Below are 14380 nucleotides of genomic sequence, written 5' to 3'. Positions count from 1 at the left end.
TTGGACATGGGGAAACTGAGACCCAGAGTTCCCAAGGGCACCCGGGATCCAGATCTGCTGCTTGTCCTTCCAGTGTTCCTCTCATGCCACCTCCCATTCTTCTCCATAGTCCGGCTTCCCAAGGCCCCAGGCCTCTTCCCACCTTTCCTCTACATACCTGTCCTGCTTTGCAGAGGACACACGTGGGGATTGGTAAAACCACGCGTCCCCCCTGGAGTCCTGTGCACGTGGGCTCTGATGTGCCTTGAACAGAGTAGTTCCCTAAAAATTTGAGGAGAGGACTCAATACCCATTGACAGGATATTTTCCTATGAGCTAAGGAAGGGCTTCTTCATCCTGTATTTTTTCCTGTGCCCCCCAGAGGTGACAGAGCACTGAGTTAAAAATGGCAGTAGTCCAAAATCAAGAGCTCACCTGGGTCTAGCATGAGAAAAACAAAGAACCCCAGTCTCAGGTGATTCATGCTGACTCCTTATCCAAATGGCAGCATCAGTTGCTGTTCAAGACCTATCAGTAAATACTAGTGAGGACCTCCTCTGCACCAGTAGTTCCCAGAGCCCTCTGGGCTTACTTCCTTGATAGCACTTAACATATTGTTCTATCATTATTTGCTTATGTTTCTGAACCTCTTGCCAGCCTAATGAACCTGTTCCAACCCCAGTGCCTCAAAAGAGGTGGTTTGTGCTGGCCTTGTCTGCAAGGGGTATGACATTAGACCCCACCCTCAAGGAGTTAGGTGTGGGTGGGATAACATGAGCCCATCAAAATTTAAATAATAAATATAAAATTCAGCAATGAAATACCAGTTCAGGGTTATAGCAGAAGCAGCTCCTGATGGATTGCCAGTGGATTAGCCACAGAGTTTTTGAAAATATTCCATGGAGCCCTAGGTTTGAATAGAGATGTTCTGATGGATTGGGGCACTTACGCCAAAAGGTTCTGGGCCAGCCATTCGTAAAGGACACACACACACACGTACACAAATACACACAAGCACAGGTCTTCTTTTTGTTTTATACCTACTTAATTATGAGGGTTTCGTTCATCCATCAGATATTTTTTGGGTACCTACTGTATGAGAAGCACTCTTCTAGGCACAAAGGACACAGCAATGAAAAAAGACAAAAAGTTCTGCCCCCATGGACCTTACATTCCAGCAGGAATGTTCCATTCAAGTTTCCTTTTGGAAACGGTTTGCATTACATAACAAAAAGGGGCTGGTTCAGAAAGTCCCCGGAAGAGATCATAGAAATTCCAGGAAGATGCAGTGAAAGAGGCCTGGAGTACCCGCAAAAAGCAGAAAAGAAATTCCCTTTCAGAGGAAATAAGTATAAACTGGATCTGAGGAAGCACACCGTTCGGACGGGCAGAGAGGCGGCGGGGGGGGGGGAGGGGGGGCAGCGTGTTGGGCACAGGCAAGAAAACCTTCCTGGAGGGATCACGGTCAGGAGGGGCGATGGGAAAAGCCCGCGCAGGTGGCAGGCGGGGGCACTCTGTCAGGGCACAAAGCCCTTTAGGAACGTAGTGAATCTGGTCACTGAGCAAACTGATTGGAGCACAAGAATCCAACATGTGCTGTTTGCAGAATGGTTACAAGTATAAAGCTTTGTGAAACTTAGGAAAGTCCCTCTGGCACCATTCCGCCCGAGCTGTTCCAGGCTATTCCTGTGGGTCCTCAGCCACAGGTCCTGTTTCTGCCCTTAGGGCGGGGAGAACTGTGGCTTTCGATCTGCGATCAGTCAACCAGCTTGAGGGTGGGGGACAAGGGGACAGCTGATTCCCTGGAGAGTGTCACCTGGTGATCTGCTGCCCGCCCCCCACAACCTGCACCTTAACCTCATCCTTCTCCCCACAGCCTGCCTTCAAAGGCCTCACCTTCACCGACCTGCCTTTGTGCCTACAACTGAACATCATGCAGCGGCTGAGTGATGGGCGTGACCTGGTCAGCCTGGGCCAGGTGGCCCCCGACCTGCACGTGCTCAGCGAGGACCGGCTGCTGTGGAAGAAACTCTGCCAGTACCACTTCTCGGAGCGGCAGGTCAGGGGGGCCCCGCGGGCAGTCCCTCCTCTCCCTTCCCTGTTACCCCCCCCCCAAACTGCCTTGGCATTCTTCTCGAGCTTGAAGCGTGAGTGCCCACCCTCCAGGGCTTCCCAGCTGACTAGAGAGCAACAGTACGAGGAGTTTCTAAATAATGTATGTGATTCTCATGCGGGAAAAAAAAACTTACATTCTTAACCCATACGCACACTTCACAAATTGCTCTCAGACATTCATAAAGTGACACCAGTCCTCCCTCTTCTGTAACAGAGTAACTTACAAAAGTAACTTCCCTTTATATTTTACAGCTAAGGAGATTTATAGATATTATTTCATTTTAGTCTAACAACCCAGGGCTGGGGTAGGTATCCTTATGCTCAGTTTAAACAGATGAGGGGACTCAGTCCACAAACTAGGGAAATGGCTCTGAAGGGAAGGAAACCGCCTTGAATGTAAATTTGAACTGTGGGCTTCTGACACCAGCTCTGGGCCTCTTTCCCCTCGTCATGCTGCCTCAGATTTTTTTTCCACCTTCTTTATATAGATGTGTGAGTTCAACAAGTTCTATTCATGAAGCCACTAATATTTAGATATAAAATAGAGCCACTGTGCCAAGCAGTGACTGCGTCTCCCTGGAAATAATCACTCAAGTCTACAGCAAAGAAAAGATTGAAGGTGTTTATTGAAATCACCTAAACTTTAAAGGACCATCCAAATACAATGGAGTAGAGGTCACTAGTAAGATGTCACCAGCCCCCTGTTTCGTTTAAGGACTGGTAAAAGCTACCACTTCACTGGGTAGAGCTCAGAAGGACTCTTTCTATCTTGGCTATTTTTTCCCTGGCAACTGCAGGGCATAGATGAAAAAGGGGGAAGGAGGGTGGGAACAGAACTTTTCAGAAAAACAAAACCACAAACCATCTTCTTGATGAACTCTCCTGCAGTCGTTTGCAATTATCTGTATTCGTTTGCAATTTAGATCCGCAAGCGATTAATTTTGTCAGACAAAGGACAGCTGGATTGGAAGAAGATGTATTTTAAACTTGTGCGATGTTACCCACGGAAAGAGCAGTATGGAGACACCCTTCAGCTTTGCAGACACTGTCACATTCTTTCCTGGAAGGTATGTCTCTCGGGGTGGCAGCCACAGACCCCTACCCAGCCCCTAAGAGCCAAAGGCACCGGCATTGCCATGCGGAAGCCCTTCCCACTTCTTTCCTGCTCTTCACTACTGCAGCCCCCGCTGAAGGTGTAGGAAGCTCTAATTCAGTCCCTGCAGAGAAAAACTTTGAGAGACCTTAATTTCCTCCACCCCTATTTTTATGTATATGTGTGTGTGTGTGTGTGTGTGTGTGTGTGTGTTTTGTACATCTCACCCACGTGCAAATTCTCCCATCTCTTTGTGCACAGGTACACACACACACACACAGCTCTTTAATTTTTGCAGAACTTATGGCATTCTTGACAGAGGAATGCTGTTTTGAGGTTGGGCACAGCCTCACGGGGCTACAAGCCAACGAGATGCTTCTGAGAACTCAAACCTAAAACCATGACGTTCCTTTCCAGGGCACTGACCACCCGTGCACGGCCAATAACCCGGAGAGCTGCTCCGTTTCCCTTTCACCCCAGGACTTTATCAACTTGTTCAAGTTCTGAATCCCAGCATGTGACAGCACTTCCGCAGGGTTCCCCCAGCTGATCGGATGGCTGGGAATACAGAGCTTGGACACTTCATTTGTAAATAGTGTACATTTGAAACGTTGGCTCAAAACTTCTGAGCTAAGTCACTGAGAGGACGTTGGAAGGGGAGAGATGCAGTTGCCGACTGGGAGTTTGAGAATACGGACTGCTCGTTAGAACTGGTATGGAAAAGCAGAAATATTGTAAATAAACTTTTTTCCTAACTATTTGCCGGCAAGACTGTAAGGGCAGGAATTCAGTTTCATCGGTGAAAATGGAATTCTCCTCGTGTTCACTGAAACTCCTTGGTAGTTCCCTAGGGATGTGGAAGAAAAGGGCAGAACTCGAATGCAAGACAGAACACTCTGTTTACAATGTGAAAATTTGCTTAAAGAAAGAGAAGACGGCGACATATGCGAAATCCCTGCGCTTTGGTTTCCATTGGGGGGGGGAGTGTTTTAAAAAGGCAAAGAAAGCACCACCTATCTTAAACCTGTGTGGGCATAGGGCCTTCTCTTGCGAATATATCACACAATAGTCTACCTCGGAAAGGAGGCAGCGCTCCCTTCGACAAAGTGCATTGTCCAGTAGGCAGTGTCTTTTTTTTTCTTGGTTTTTCATCACATGAAAGTGGTTTCAATAGGAAGGGATCCTGGAGGCAATCCTCATCATGTTTCAGACTTCCTTTTTAGGCGAATAGGCACTCTTTGGAGTTGCCTCCTTTCTAGAACAACTCTACAGCACATATGCCTTTTTTCTTCCTTTCATACTGTAGCTCATTCGGGGCAACATAAGTCCCAGAGGAAGTCCTACCGCAGAAAAGATAGAATGAGTCACCCAATAGCTGTGAAGACTTTCTTATTCCTGTTTAACTTCTCAGCTTGTCTGGGCTTCCCAGAATATCTTCACGGATAAGCGAGTTATCTGTGGACTGCCGGGAGCCAGAGTGCTGATAAAGGCTTGTAAAACAGGTTTTACGTATCAGTTAAACGTTGCACTAGCTGCTGTCCCTCGTGGCAGGTGATGAGCCGAGGAGCTTTCTTTTCTTTATGCCCAACATCAAAATTTACTCAGCCTAAGCTAGGACTTCTTGCGAGGATGACAAGATGAAGCCTGGAGTTCTAATCATAGGGAACAGCAGTACTGTGAGTTCATCCCTAAACTTGCTCCACACCCCTGGGGATCTTGCTAGGCAAATTTCACCAGGTAACTGTGGAAGAAAGGAAATCTCAGGACTTCATGAGTTCATTGTCAAATATTCCTGGGATGGGGTAGGGGATGTTTTTGGGTTTTTTTACTTTTTATAGAACTTTGCTTTTCTACAACAATGTACATATTTTGGCAGTTGTATTTGCTTTGTGCTTTTCTTCTTCTTTTGCAAATAAAGTTGCCACCCTGCATGCCCTTGGCAAATAAGTGAAGCAGAAATAGGAACTTGCTCACATTCACAGTGAAGAACAGTGTATCCTTAGGGGTTGAACGTCGGGGTGGACTGGGGAGGGGAAAGATGGGTAAGCATGTACAGAAACCAGCTGGCGATGCAGAGCCCCTTCCTGCCTTCCCTCAGGCACAGCCCCAGTACCAGCACGCTGCAGAGAAGTCAACTCTCCGCCAACCCTCCTCACTTTACAGTGTCTGTGCCTACACACCAGGGTATCTCCATGTTTATTTTCACTATCTCCACCCCCCCATCAGAAGAAAAAATTAAATTGCATTTAAATTCTCCCCACTGAGAAGAATTAAACATTAAAGAATAGGATCTTGTTGGGTAAGGTTGAGCTTCCAGAGCCCTATAATACCTAATGGGATTTTTTTGCTCTCTCCTCCCCCTGAGTCAAAGTCACACTGAGAATGCAGGGCCTATAGATGGTGGAAAAAAATACTGGCACTTCTAGAATTTCAGACAACTTCTCTCAAAGGTCTCAGCTTCCTGAAAGATGTGGGGCAGAGCTGGGTTGATTGTTATGGTGAGATCTCTGGATCTTTGACTCTGACATTTTTAGGGTAGGCGTTCATGGCCTTCCACGTCTGTCCATCAACTCGTGACCTCCACCCCTTCACACTGATCAGGGAGGTGGAAACTCCCAGGCACCCTCAGGTCTGCAGTCCCAGAAATGTTGCCTGCTTAGACCGTCAGCACAAAACTGGCAAACCAGTCTCCTTTGGACTATCTGCAATGCCCGCGATTCATGTCCTACCCCAGGCAGTGAGGCGCATATGTGCGAGATGACCCCTACCAAAAGGGGTAGGGTGATGGTTTTCTGAGATGTTTCCCTTGACGGTGCCTCCGGGTTCTACCCATCTCTGTTGGCATTTTGGGGGGTGGTGTGTGACAGAGTCGAGGAAAATTTTTAAGGAAAAAAGAGAAGAAACCAACATTTGTGGTTCTCTTTCATTGGCAGACGAGACTAAGAAAGGAAATGGCAGGTGGAGAGGGATGGGGGAAGGAATAGAAATGGCCAATCTTTGATGCTGTGGTTTGTGTGAAGGCAAGGAGAAGAAGAGAGCGTGTGAGAGCACCTGTGTTGGCACCACATGGCAGCTGTTAAGCATGGCCAGAGCCTCCTATATAAGTAAAGTGAGTGAAAAAGAAAATTCTCGTTCCCTGGGCACTAATCTTCTTTAGAATTTCTATTGGCAAACCCTCTGGGAACAACCTCACCTAAAAAACAAAAACAATCCCTGTCTCAAAACTGCTGGTCTAAAAGCCAGAGGGACAGGACAATGGAAATTGCTGGAAGAGATAGAAGGCTCCCCTCTTTGCTGTACCTACCTAACCACTCCCACCCCTGTAATGTAGAATTTGAAATTGATGTCAACCATGAAGTAATTCGGACTTCCAGAGAAGGAAGGAGGGTGCCCAGGCCAATGTGAGTGAGCCCAAGTCCACAGGGATGTTAGGTATGATCAGGTCCAACGTAAAGGTGTGTGAGCAACGAGCCCAGAGTGTCCTAAGAGTAAGGCACAACACTGAGGGAAAGAATATGTGAGTGCTCACTTCATAGCAAGATCCAGAAAAAAGTCCAATGACCTCTTCAACTACAGTGCATGATTACTTAATGCTATTACTTCGAGTAGATGGATCAGTAGCTTGGGAAGGCGAGTGGCAAAACTACAGAGTGAAAACACCCCCGGGGTGTCAGTCGTGAGATGGCATTTGCTTAGTGACGATCACCTTTACACTGAAGTGGCCTGGAGGAGCTATTTGAGGCGGGCTGGGCCGATACTCCTCAACACTCGGTACAACGGTGGGCTTGGCTGGGTGATGGGGAAGTAACGTAACAAGCAGGTACCGAGTTACTGCCACGATTCTCTGTGGATTCGAAAAGCGTTTTTCATGAGGAGCTTACAATTTAACAGAGGCTCCTTTTTTCTGTTGTTTCTGTGTGGGAGACGAGGGAGAGCTTAGAATTTCATCTGTCTAAGCAAGTGGTGTGATTTACCAGGTCAATCATTTCAAGACATGTTCAACAATATATCGTTTGTAGCACTGAATACAATGTTTATCATAAAATACGCACCTGAGTTTATATTTTTCTGCCAGGCTATAGGGCAATAACGTTTTGCTATGCACTCTATTTTATGTGTGAATTTTTTTAACTGTAATTTTATGTGTGACTTTTTTTTTTAACTAAACTGTATCAACATTTTCTATGTGGACATCTGGGTGTGTGTGTGTGTGGTTTTTTTTTTTTTTTTTTTAATCTGTTTCCAACTATCTGAGTCTGTGAACCATCCTCCTGACTGGATGCTGGCCTAAAATCCTAGTGTTTAAACAGACCTCAGAAACACCCCAAACCTCTAGACAAATGCAAAGACATGGCTCTTTGATATATCTTGGGCTCTTGATGTCTTCAGTAAACAAGATCATAATTCCTTTAAACTCAACATTTTCTTTAGATGCTTTCTTCTCTGTTTTGTTAAAGAGAGTAAACCCTCCGTGGCTTCCCAAAGGAAGGAAACTCCCATCCCAGACTTTAGTGCTGGAAGGGAAGTTCAAGATATTGAAGATGGTGGAGTCTGGAATTCCTTCTGCCTTTCAGCATGAGGTAGTGGGTCCAGAATATTCGGGGGACATGTCTGAGTCCATGTGGTACTCAGTGGTAGACCTGAGTATGAACCCGGGACTTTCTGAGGCCTTGACTCTGTGCCCCCGACCCAGCATACGTTGGTATCTTCTGGAGACACATGACACTTGCCTGATTGTTCTCAACACCTTCACTGTGGAAGGCAAGCGTGAGGGTCCAGTGTTAGGCATCCGGCCATTATCTTTTCCAAATATTTTAAGTCCCTGGTTCCCCATGGAGAAGTTAACATTTCTCCCTGGAGCCACTTAACATTTTAGGAACCTCTGACCCTGCTGTGAGAGTAGAGCATTCTAGTGAGTACAACCTGCTCACCACGGAGCAAGCAGCATGTTTTGACAAACCCACTTTTCCCCGGGTAATTACATTTTAATTACAAAAGTGGCCCTTAAGACAGGTAGATAATGGCTGAGCAGCAGGATTGCTTTCTAAAAACTGAGGTTCTGATGATAACCAAGCCGGTATTTCCTCTCAGACTAAGAAGTACATTTAATCCATACCCTTCATCTCCCCATCCTCCAACACCTGCCATAAGATCTGGTGAGTTCCTTTCCCAGGGGGACCCTCCCATTCTCTGCCAAACCTCATCGTTACTAAGCAAAGAGGGATTATTCCAAGAGACAGCAAGGAGCGAGGGGCCACAGATATTTGTGACTTTGTCTGCTGGACATTTTTCCAAGTGTCCCTGAACTCAGCAAACAAAGCTTCCTGAGAAATCTCCCACAATTCTGGCCCTGCTCCATTTGTCCAAAAATGGATGGCTGCTCCAAATCTCCGAACTTCTTAAAACTCCATCTGCTACAACATTACTTCTGGAGTTTGAACATGACTTTTTCTGTCTTTGAGTACAGCAATGTTTGTTTAATTAACGATGCACAAGTCTGTTAAACAGAAGGCTCCAAGGATTGCTCTACGCTTGAGAGCTCTTGGCACCATCTTTATTCTACCAAGTGCCAATAACCGTGGCTAAAGGGGGTGTATATTGAAGTCCATGTCCTAAGTTTAGAAGCTTTACTCCTTTTAATAAAAAATGCTATAGGGGTTGAACATGTAACTAAAAGTATAAGGTTAGTCTCATTACATGCGAAGATGTTTATTTAATATTGTGTGAGCTAAGTCCTTCTGTATAAATTATTTGCACACTTTCCTTGCATGATGAATTGATTTTTTTTATAGTTGTTTGTACCAGACGGTGGCATATTTTTGTAAAAATTTTTTGACACTGAATTACAATAAATGTTTTTCCAACAACACACTGGTGCATTTTTGGTGTGGGCCAATTCGAGTTGGCTTTTTAGCATACTGAGTATGCTTATCTTTTGCCTCATGAGGCTTAGATTCCTTGTCCCAGAAACTTATCATTGTTATAAAATTTCTAGGAATATGTCAAAAAATAAGCTTGCTGCTGAATACCAACCTCAGTCAATAACACAGCATTATGCTTAAATGGGATAGTCCCACTTACTGTGTGTCTACTACAATGAGCTATGAAATCAGTATCAGTTTATTCAATAGATATTTACTGAACAGCTATTTATACACTGGACCCTGTGCAAGGCACTGAGAATAGGATAGTGAACAAGACAGAATGCCTGCCTTCATGGAATTTAGATTCTAGTAGGAAAAGTAAAGACAACACATAAACAAAGCAAGTAGGAAAATATTTAATTCACAAGAAATGCTACGGTAAGAATAAACAAGGGGCTGAGATGCAGAATAAGAAGGGAACCCGCTTAGGACGGGCTGAACTGGGGGTCTCTCCAACAAAAGATAGAGAGGCTGACACCTAAACTGTAAGAAAGAGCCAGCTGCAGAAGAGTGAGGTCAGAAGCATTCCAGAAAGAGGGACTGGCTTGAGCAAGGTTCAGATTATGGTCCTGCCGCTTACCTACAGTGTGACCATTGTCCCCTTAATTCTTGTAGGTCTCAATTTCTAAGACTCCAAAATGGTGATCATGAATCTATTACTTACGGTTGTGAGGGTTAAGTGAACTAATGCAAGTAAAAGGCATGGAGCCAGGCACACCACACGTGTTCCATAAACGCTAACAATCATGATTCCCCAAGCAACATTGCTCTCTGCATCTCTACTTAGGTGTGATGCACTCAGGTGACCGACATGGTGGCTGAATTAATAATACATTTACTCTGGAACACACCCTGATCCTGCCGCTAACTCTCCATCCGAAAACAACATAAAAGGCACATTAGACGAATCAGATTTTTTTTTTTTTAATTTCCACCAGGATCACAAAAGCTCAACACTCACTAAATACCCCATGCATTCATCACTCAGGCTGCTCCACCTACCTTGAATATTCTTCTCCTACCTCTGTCTGATAAGCATCTATTGCTCCTTATGGCCAGCTCCTCCCTAATGCTTCCTCCGACTGAGTAAATCTCACCTCCCATAACACTTTCCTGCATCTAGACTTTGCTACATTGTAGTCTTATTTGGGGCTGTGTGTAGTACCCAGCACAGGGCTGGGGCTGAATGAATTAATAACGCACACAGACATTCACAAAATGCTTTTGGTGAAAGTCTCACTGATCACATGCTTACCCTCCACTCAAATAAGAATCAGTGTGCATTTATGGGCATAGACAGAACTATTTATAGCTTCTTGGTTAAAAATTAATGTAGTTGAAAAAGTAACAAATGCGAAGACTTAGTGTTCATTAAAGTTTAAGTTCAACTACATCTTTACAAGTCTAGTAAATTTTCATACAAAATAAGAGGGGCTTTTATTACTGTTTGATAAACTCAAATTGAACAAACTAAAGTCCCTTTAAAAAACAGGTTCCTTTTCTACACCTAATGAAAATTCCTTGGAGCCCCTGGGTAGTGCAGTCGGTTAAGCGTCTACCTCTTGGTTTTGGCTCAGGTCATGAACTGGGGGTTGTGAGATCGAGCCCTGCGTGGGGCTCTGAGCTCTGCTGGGAGTCTGCTAAAGTTTCTCTCTCCCACTCTCTCTGTCCCTCCCCATGCTTATCCCCATGCTTACTCTCTCTCTCTCTCAAAAAATAAATGTTTTTAAAAAAAGAAAATTCCTTTAAACATGTTAAAACTACAATTATAAGTCTAACACATTTGCTTTTTTTTATATAAGCACTTCAAATACCTGCTCAGGGAAGCTTCAATCCTAATAAGCAAAACATTCCCAGGTAAATTAATAACTTGTAAATTTAATAAATTAAGCATAAATAGGTCTCAAAAACTCTAGCATTGTTACAACAAGCGAAATTACTATACCTTTCCATTTAAAATCATATCTTACACTAATTACTTATTTTAAATGGAATCATAAGGCTACTACAGTAGGCAGAATAATGACTCGCCAAAGATGTCCACATTCCAATCCCCGGGTCCTGCGACTATGTTACATGGCAAGGGAGACTCTGCAGGTGTGATTAAGTGCTTTGAGACAGAGATTTATCCCAGATTACCTGGGTGAGCCCAATCACAAGGGTCCTTAAAAGTGCAAGAGAAAGGCACAAGAGGACAGAGTGATGTGACAGACAAAGGGCCCTCCTGCCATTGCTGGCTTTGAAGAGGGAGAAGGAAGGGGCCACGAGCCAAGGAACCAGAACCATCTATAATCAGGAAAAGGCAACGATTCTCCCCCAGAGCCTGCAGAAAGGAACGCAGCCCTGCCAATACCTTGAACTTGGCCTAGTGAGACCTGGGTCAAATTTCCCAGAATTCTGATGGATCTGCGTTGTTTTAAGCCACTCAATTTGTGGTAATTGGTGACAGCAGTAACAGGAACCAACACCATTAATGCGACAGATTCACTCGCCTGTCCTACAAAGCTATCAGTCCTGACCCTTCGGCTCCCCCGCCCCCAAGCTGAGTGAGGGTCTGTCTGCAAATGAAAGGCACGACTGTCTTTAGAGCCTAATTCAGCCGCAGGAGTTATTTTGACCGCCTGTGCACGTGACCTGCAAGGCTGGACAGGAGAGCTCTGGCTGCCGCTGTGGTAGGTGTAAGTTGTCTCCTGCCCGTGACAGACTTCATGGAGGTTAATGCCAATCACGTTGCTGCCCAAGAAACATCACAGAGGATCAGTGTTTCCAAGTCTCTCCAAGAAGCCATGTTTACGAAGCAGCAGTGTCCTGGCACGGGAGCTCACACTCAGAAATGTGAGCCCGACCCCTGCCTTTAAGGACTTTCGTAGGTCTGGTTAGGCGGGGGGGGGGGGGGGGGGGGGGGGGGGGGGGGGGGCTGGGAGGCACAAGAGAAGGTACATCAACTACAACACAAGATCCAAAGTGCCAAGTACCCTGACTGACGTACAAAGGACCAGAGGAATCCAGAGAGGAAGGACTGAGTTCATGCTTCTGAAAAGGAACGATGTGGGATAAGACACAAGCCCACAACATACTCTTCCTGCATCTGTATAAACAAGGACTCCTCTGGAATCTATAAGCCAGGGACTGTGGCTTGAAAGCCAGAGACCAGGACTTACCACCCAAGCCTGTTTGGTGCTGTCAATAGGTTTCTTGGAGAAAAAAAAACAAAAACAAAAAAACAATGAAACAAAACACTAAAACACTGAAGGTTGGGCCGATTTCCCTTTTGAAGGGAACTGAAGAGATGCTCTGTGTTCCCTGGGGGTCCCAGGGCCTGAGCCTTGTCGTTGTTCTCAAAAATTAACAAACACTCAGTGAACCCCAGGTCTTTTCAACAAACTGTGATGATCGATGTTGAGTCAACTTGGCTAACCCATGGTACCCATTTGTTAGGTCAAACACCAATGCAGATGTTGCTGTGAAGGTAGTTTCTAGATACGATTAACATTTAGATAGGGAGACCTTGAGTAAAAGAGATTAACCTCGACCGGGTGGGTGGGCCTTAGCCAACTGTTGAAGGTCTTATGAGGAAAAGGCTGATGTGCCCCCAGAAAGAAGGAATTCTTCCTCCAGACTGCCTTTGGGCACATGACTGCAACATCAGCTCTTCTCTGGGTGTCCAGTCTGCCGGCCTTCCTTACAATTACAGACTTGCCAGCTCCACACCTGTGTGAGCCAGTTCCTTAGAGACAGAGAGAGAGAGAGAGAGAGATGATAGATAGATAGATAGATAGATAGATAGATAGATAGATAGAAAATTGACAGATTTTAAGAAATAAAATATATCTATACAGATATACACACAGAGTGGGGGGGGCTGTGTATGTCTATATAGAGATAGAGGGAAAGACAGAGCAAGAGAGAGAAAGAGATGAATCCTATTTGTTCTGTTTCTCTGGAGAACCCTGACTAGTACATGCTCCTAGAAAGAGAACAACGGCAAGGAAAGTCTGCAGGAAACCTTCAGAGGGCAGGAGGGAAAGAGAGAAAACCCTGAGAGCGAGCAGAATCTAGTGGCTCTAAGGGGCTGTCAGCCAACTACCACATCCTGAGAAATCATATTTGGCAGATGCCGGAGAGTGCGGCAAAATAGTCACCCTCACCCCACATAAAAGCGAGTGGCTCCCCTCTCTTTGTACTTTTTAAACTGACATTCAATTGTTTTAATTATATTTAGCTTTTTCTTTTTTGTGTGTGAAAGAAATGTGAGCCTTTCTATATCTGCTAGCACCCAGTCAACACGTCAGCTATTTTTTTTCAAGGTTTTAAATTCCAGTTAGTTAGCATACAGTGTAATATCAGCTTTGGTGTGCAATATAGTGATTCAACACTTCCATACATCACCTGGTACTCATCACAAGTGCTCTCCTTAATCCCCATCCCTATCTCCCCATCCCCCCAATCACTCCTCTGGTAACCATCAGCTTGCTCTCTACAATTAAGAGTCTGTTTCTTAGTTTGTCTCTCTCTCTCTCTCCCTTTTTTCCCTCTTTGCTGGTTTGTTTTGTTTCTTAAATTCCACATATGAGTGAAATCAAATGGTATTTGTCTTTCTCCGACTTATTTCATTTAGCATAATACTCTCTAGATCCATCCATGTCTTTGCAAATGCTAAGATTTCATCCTTTTTATGACTAATATTCCATTGTATATATGGACCACATCTTCTTTATTCATCAATGGACATAATTTGGCAGTTGTAGATAATGCTGCTATGAACATCAGGGTGCACTTATCCCTCTGAATTAGTATTTTTGTGTTCTTTGGGTAAATACCTACTAGTGTGATTGCTGGATCATAGGGTAGTTCTCTGTTTAACTTTTTGAGGAACCTCCATACTGTTTTCCACAGTGGCTGCACCAGTTTGCATTCCCACCAATTATGCATAGGGGTTCCCCTTTCTCCACATCCTCACCAACACCTATTGTGTCTTGTGTTATTGATTGTAGCCATTCTGACAGGTGTGAGGTGATAGTTTTGTCTTAATTTCAAAATTATTCCAAGAAGCCCCTACTTCCTTCAGAGAGGCAGCCTAGCACAGGGATCAAGAGCAAAGAATCTGAAGCCAGTCTGCCTGGGGTCAAACTCTGTCCTGCCTCCTCCTTGCTCTATCAGACAGACTGCTCAACCTTGACATGCCTCAGTCCCATTATACGTCAAATGGGATGTTAACAGTACCTGCATCATAGAACTGCTGTGAGGAGTCCCTGACTTGATGCATTTT

General features: G+C 44.9%; 2 protein-coding genes across 4 annotated transcripts in view; one reads left to right on the top strand and one right to left on the bottom strand.

The window, feature by feature from the left end:
- Positions 1-9056, top strand: part of FBXO32 (F-box protein 32) — a 34642-nt gene extending 25586 nt beyond the window's left edge. Inside the window, exons 7-9 of one of the 2 annotated variants that reach the window (XM_026495464.4) lie at positions 1856-2038; positions 3018-3161; positions 3605-9056. In XM_026495464.4, coding sequence (XP_026351249.1) covers positions 1856-2038; positions 3018-3161; positions 3605-3694 — 417 coding nt within the window. In that variant the 3' untranslated portion in view covers positions 3695-9056. Of the gene's footprint in view, positions 1-1855; positions 2039-3017 lie in introns of both variants that reach the window. The other variant, XM_057308011.1, reaches the window with a different exon arrangement.
- NTAQ1 (N-terminal glutamine amidase 1) overlaps positions 1-14380 on the bottom strand; it is a 73889-nt gene that overhangs the window by 5063 nt on the left and 54446 nt on the right. The gene's annotated exons all lie outside the window — the stretch shown is intronic.

Source organism: Ursus arctos, unplaced genomic scaffold (genome assembly GCF_023065955.2).
Source record: "Ursus arctos isolate Adak ecotype North America unplaced genomic scaffold, UrsArc2.0 scaffold_6, whole genome shotgun sequence".
NCBI lineage: Eukaryota > Metazoa > Chordata > Mammalia > Carnivora > Ursidae > Ursus > Ursus arctos.
Note: the sequence above shows the minus strand (reverse complement) of the source record. Positions and strands in the feature narration are given on the sequence as shown.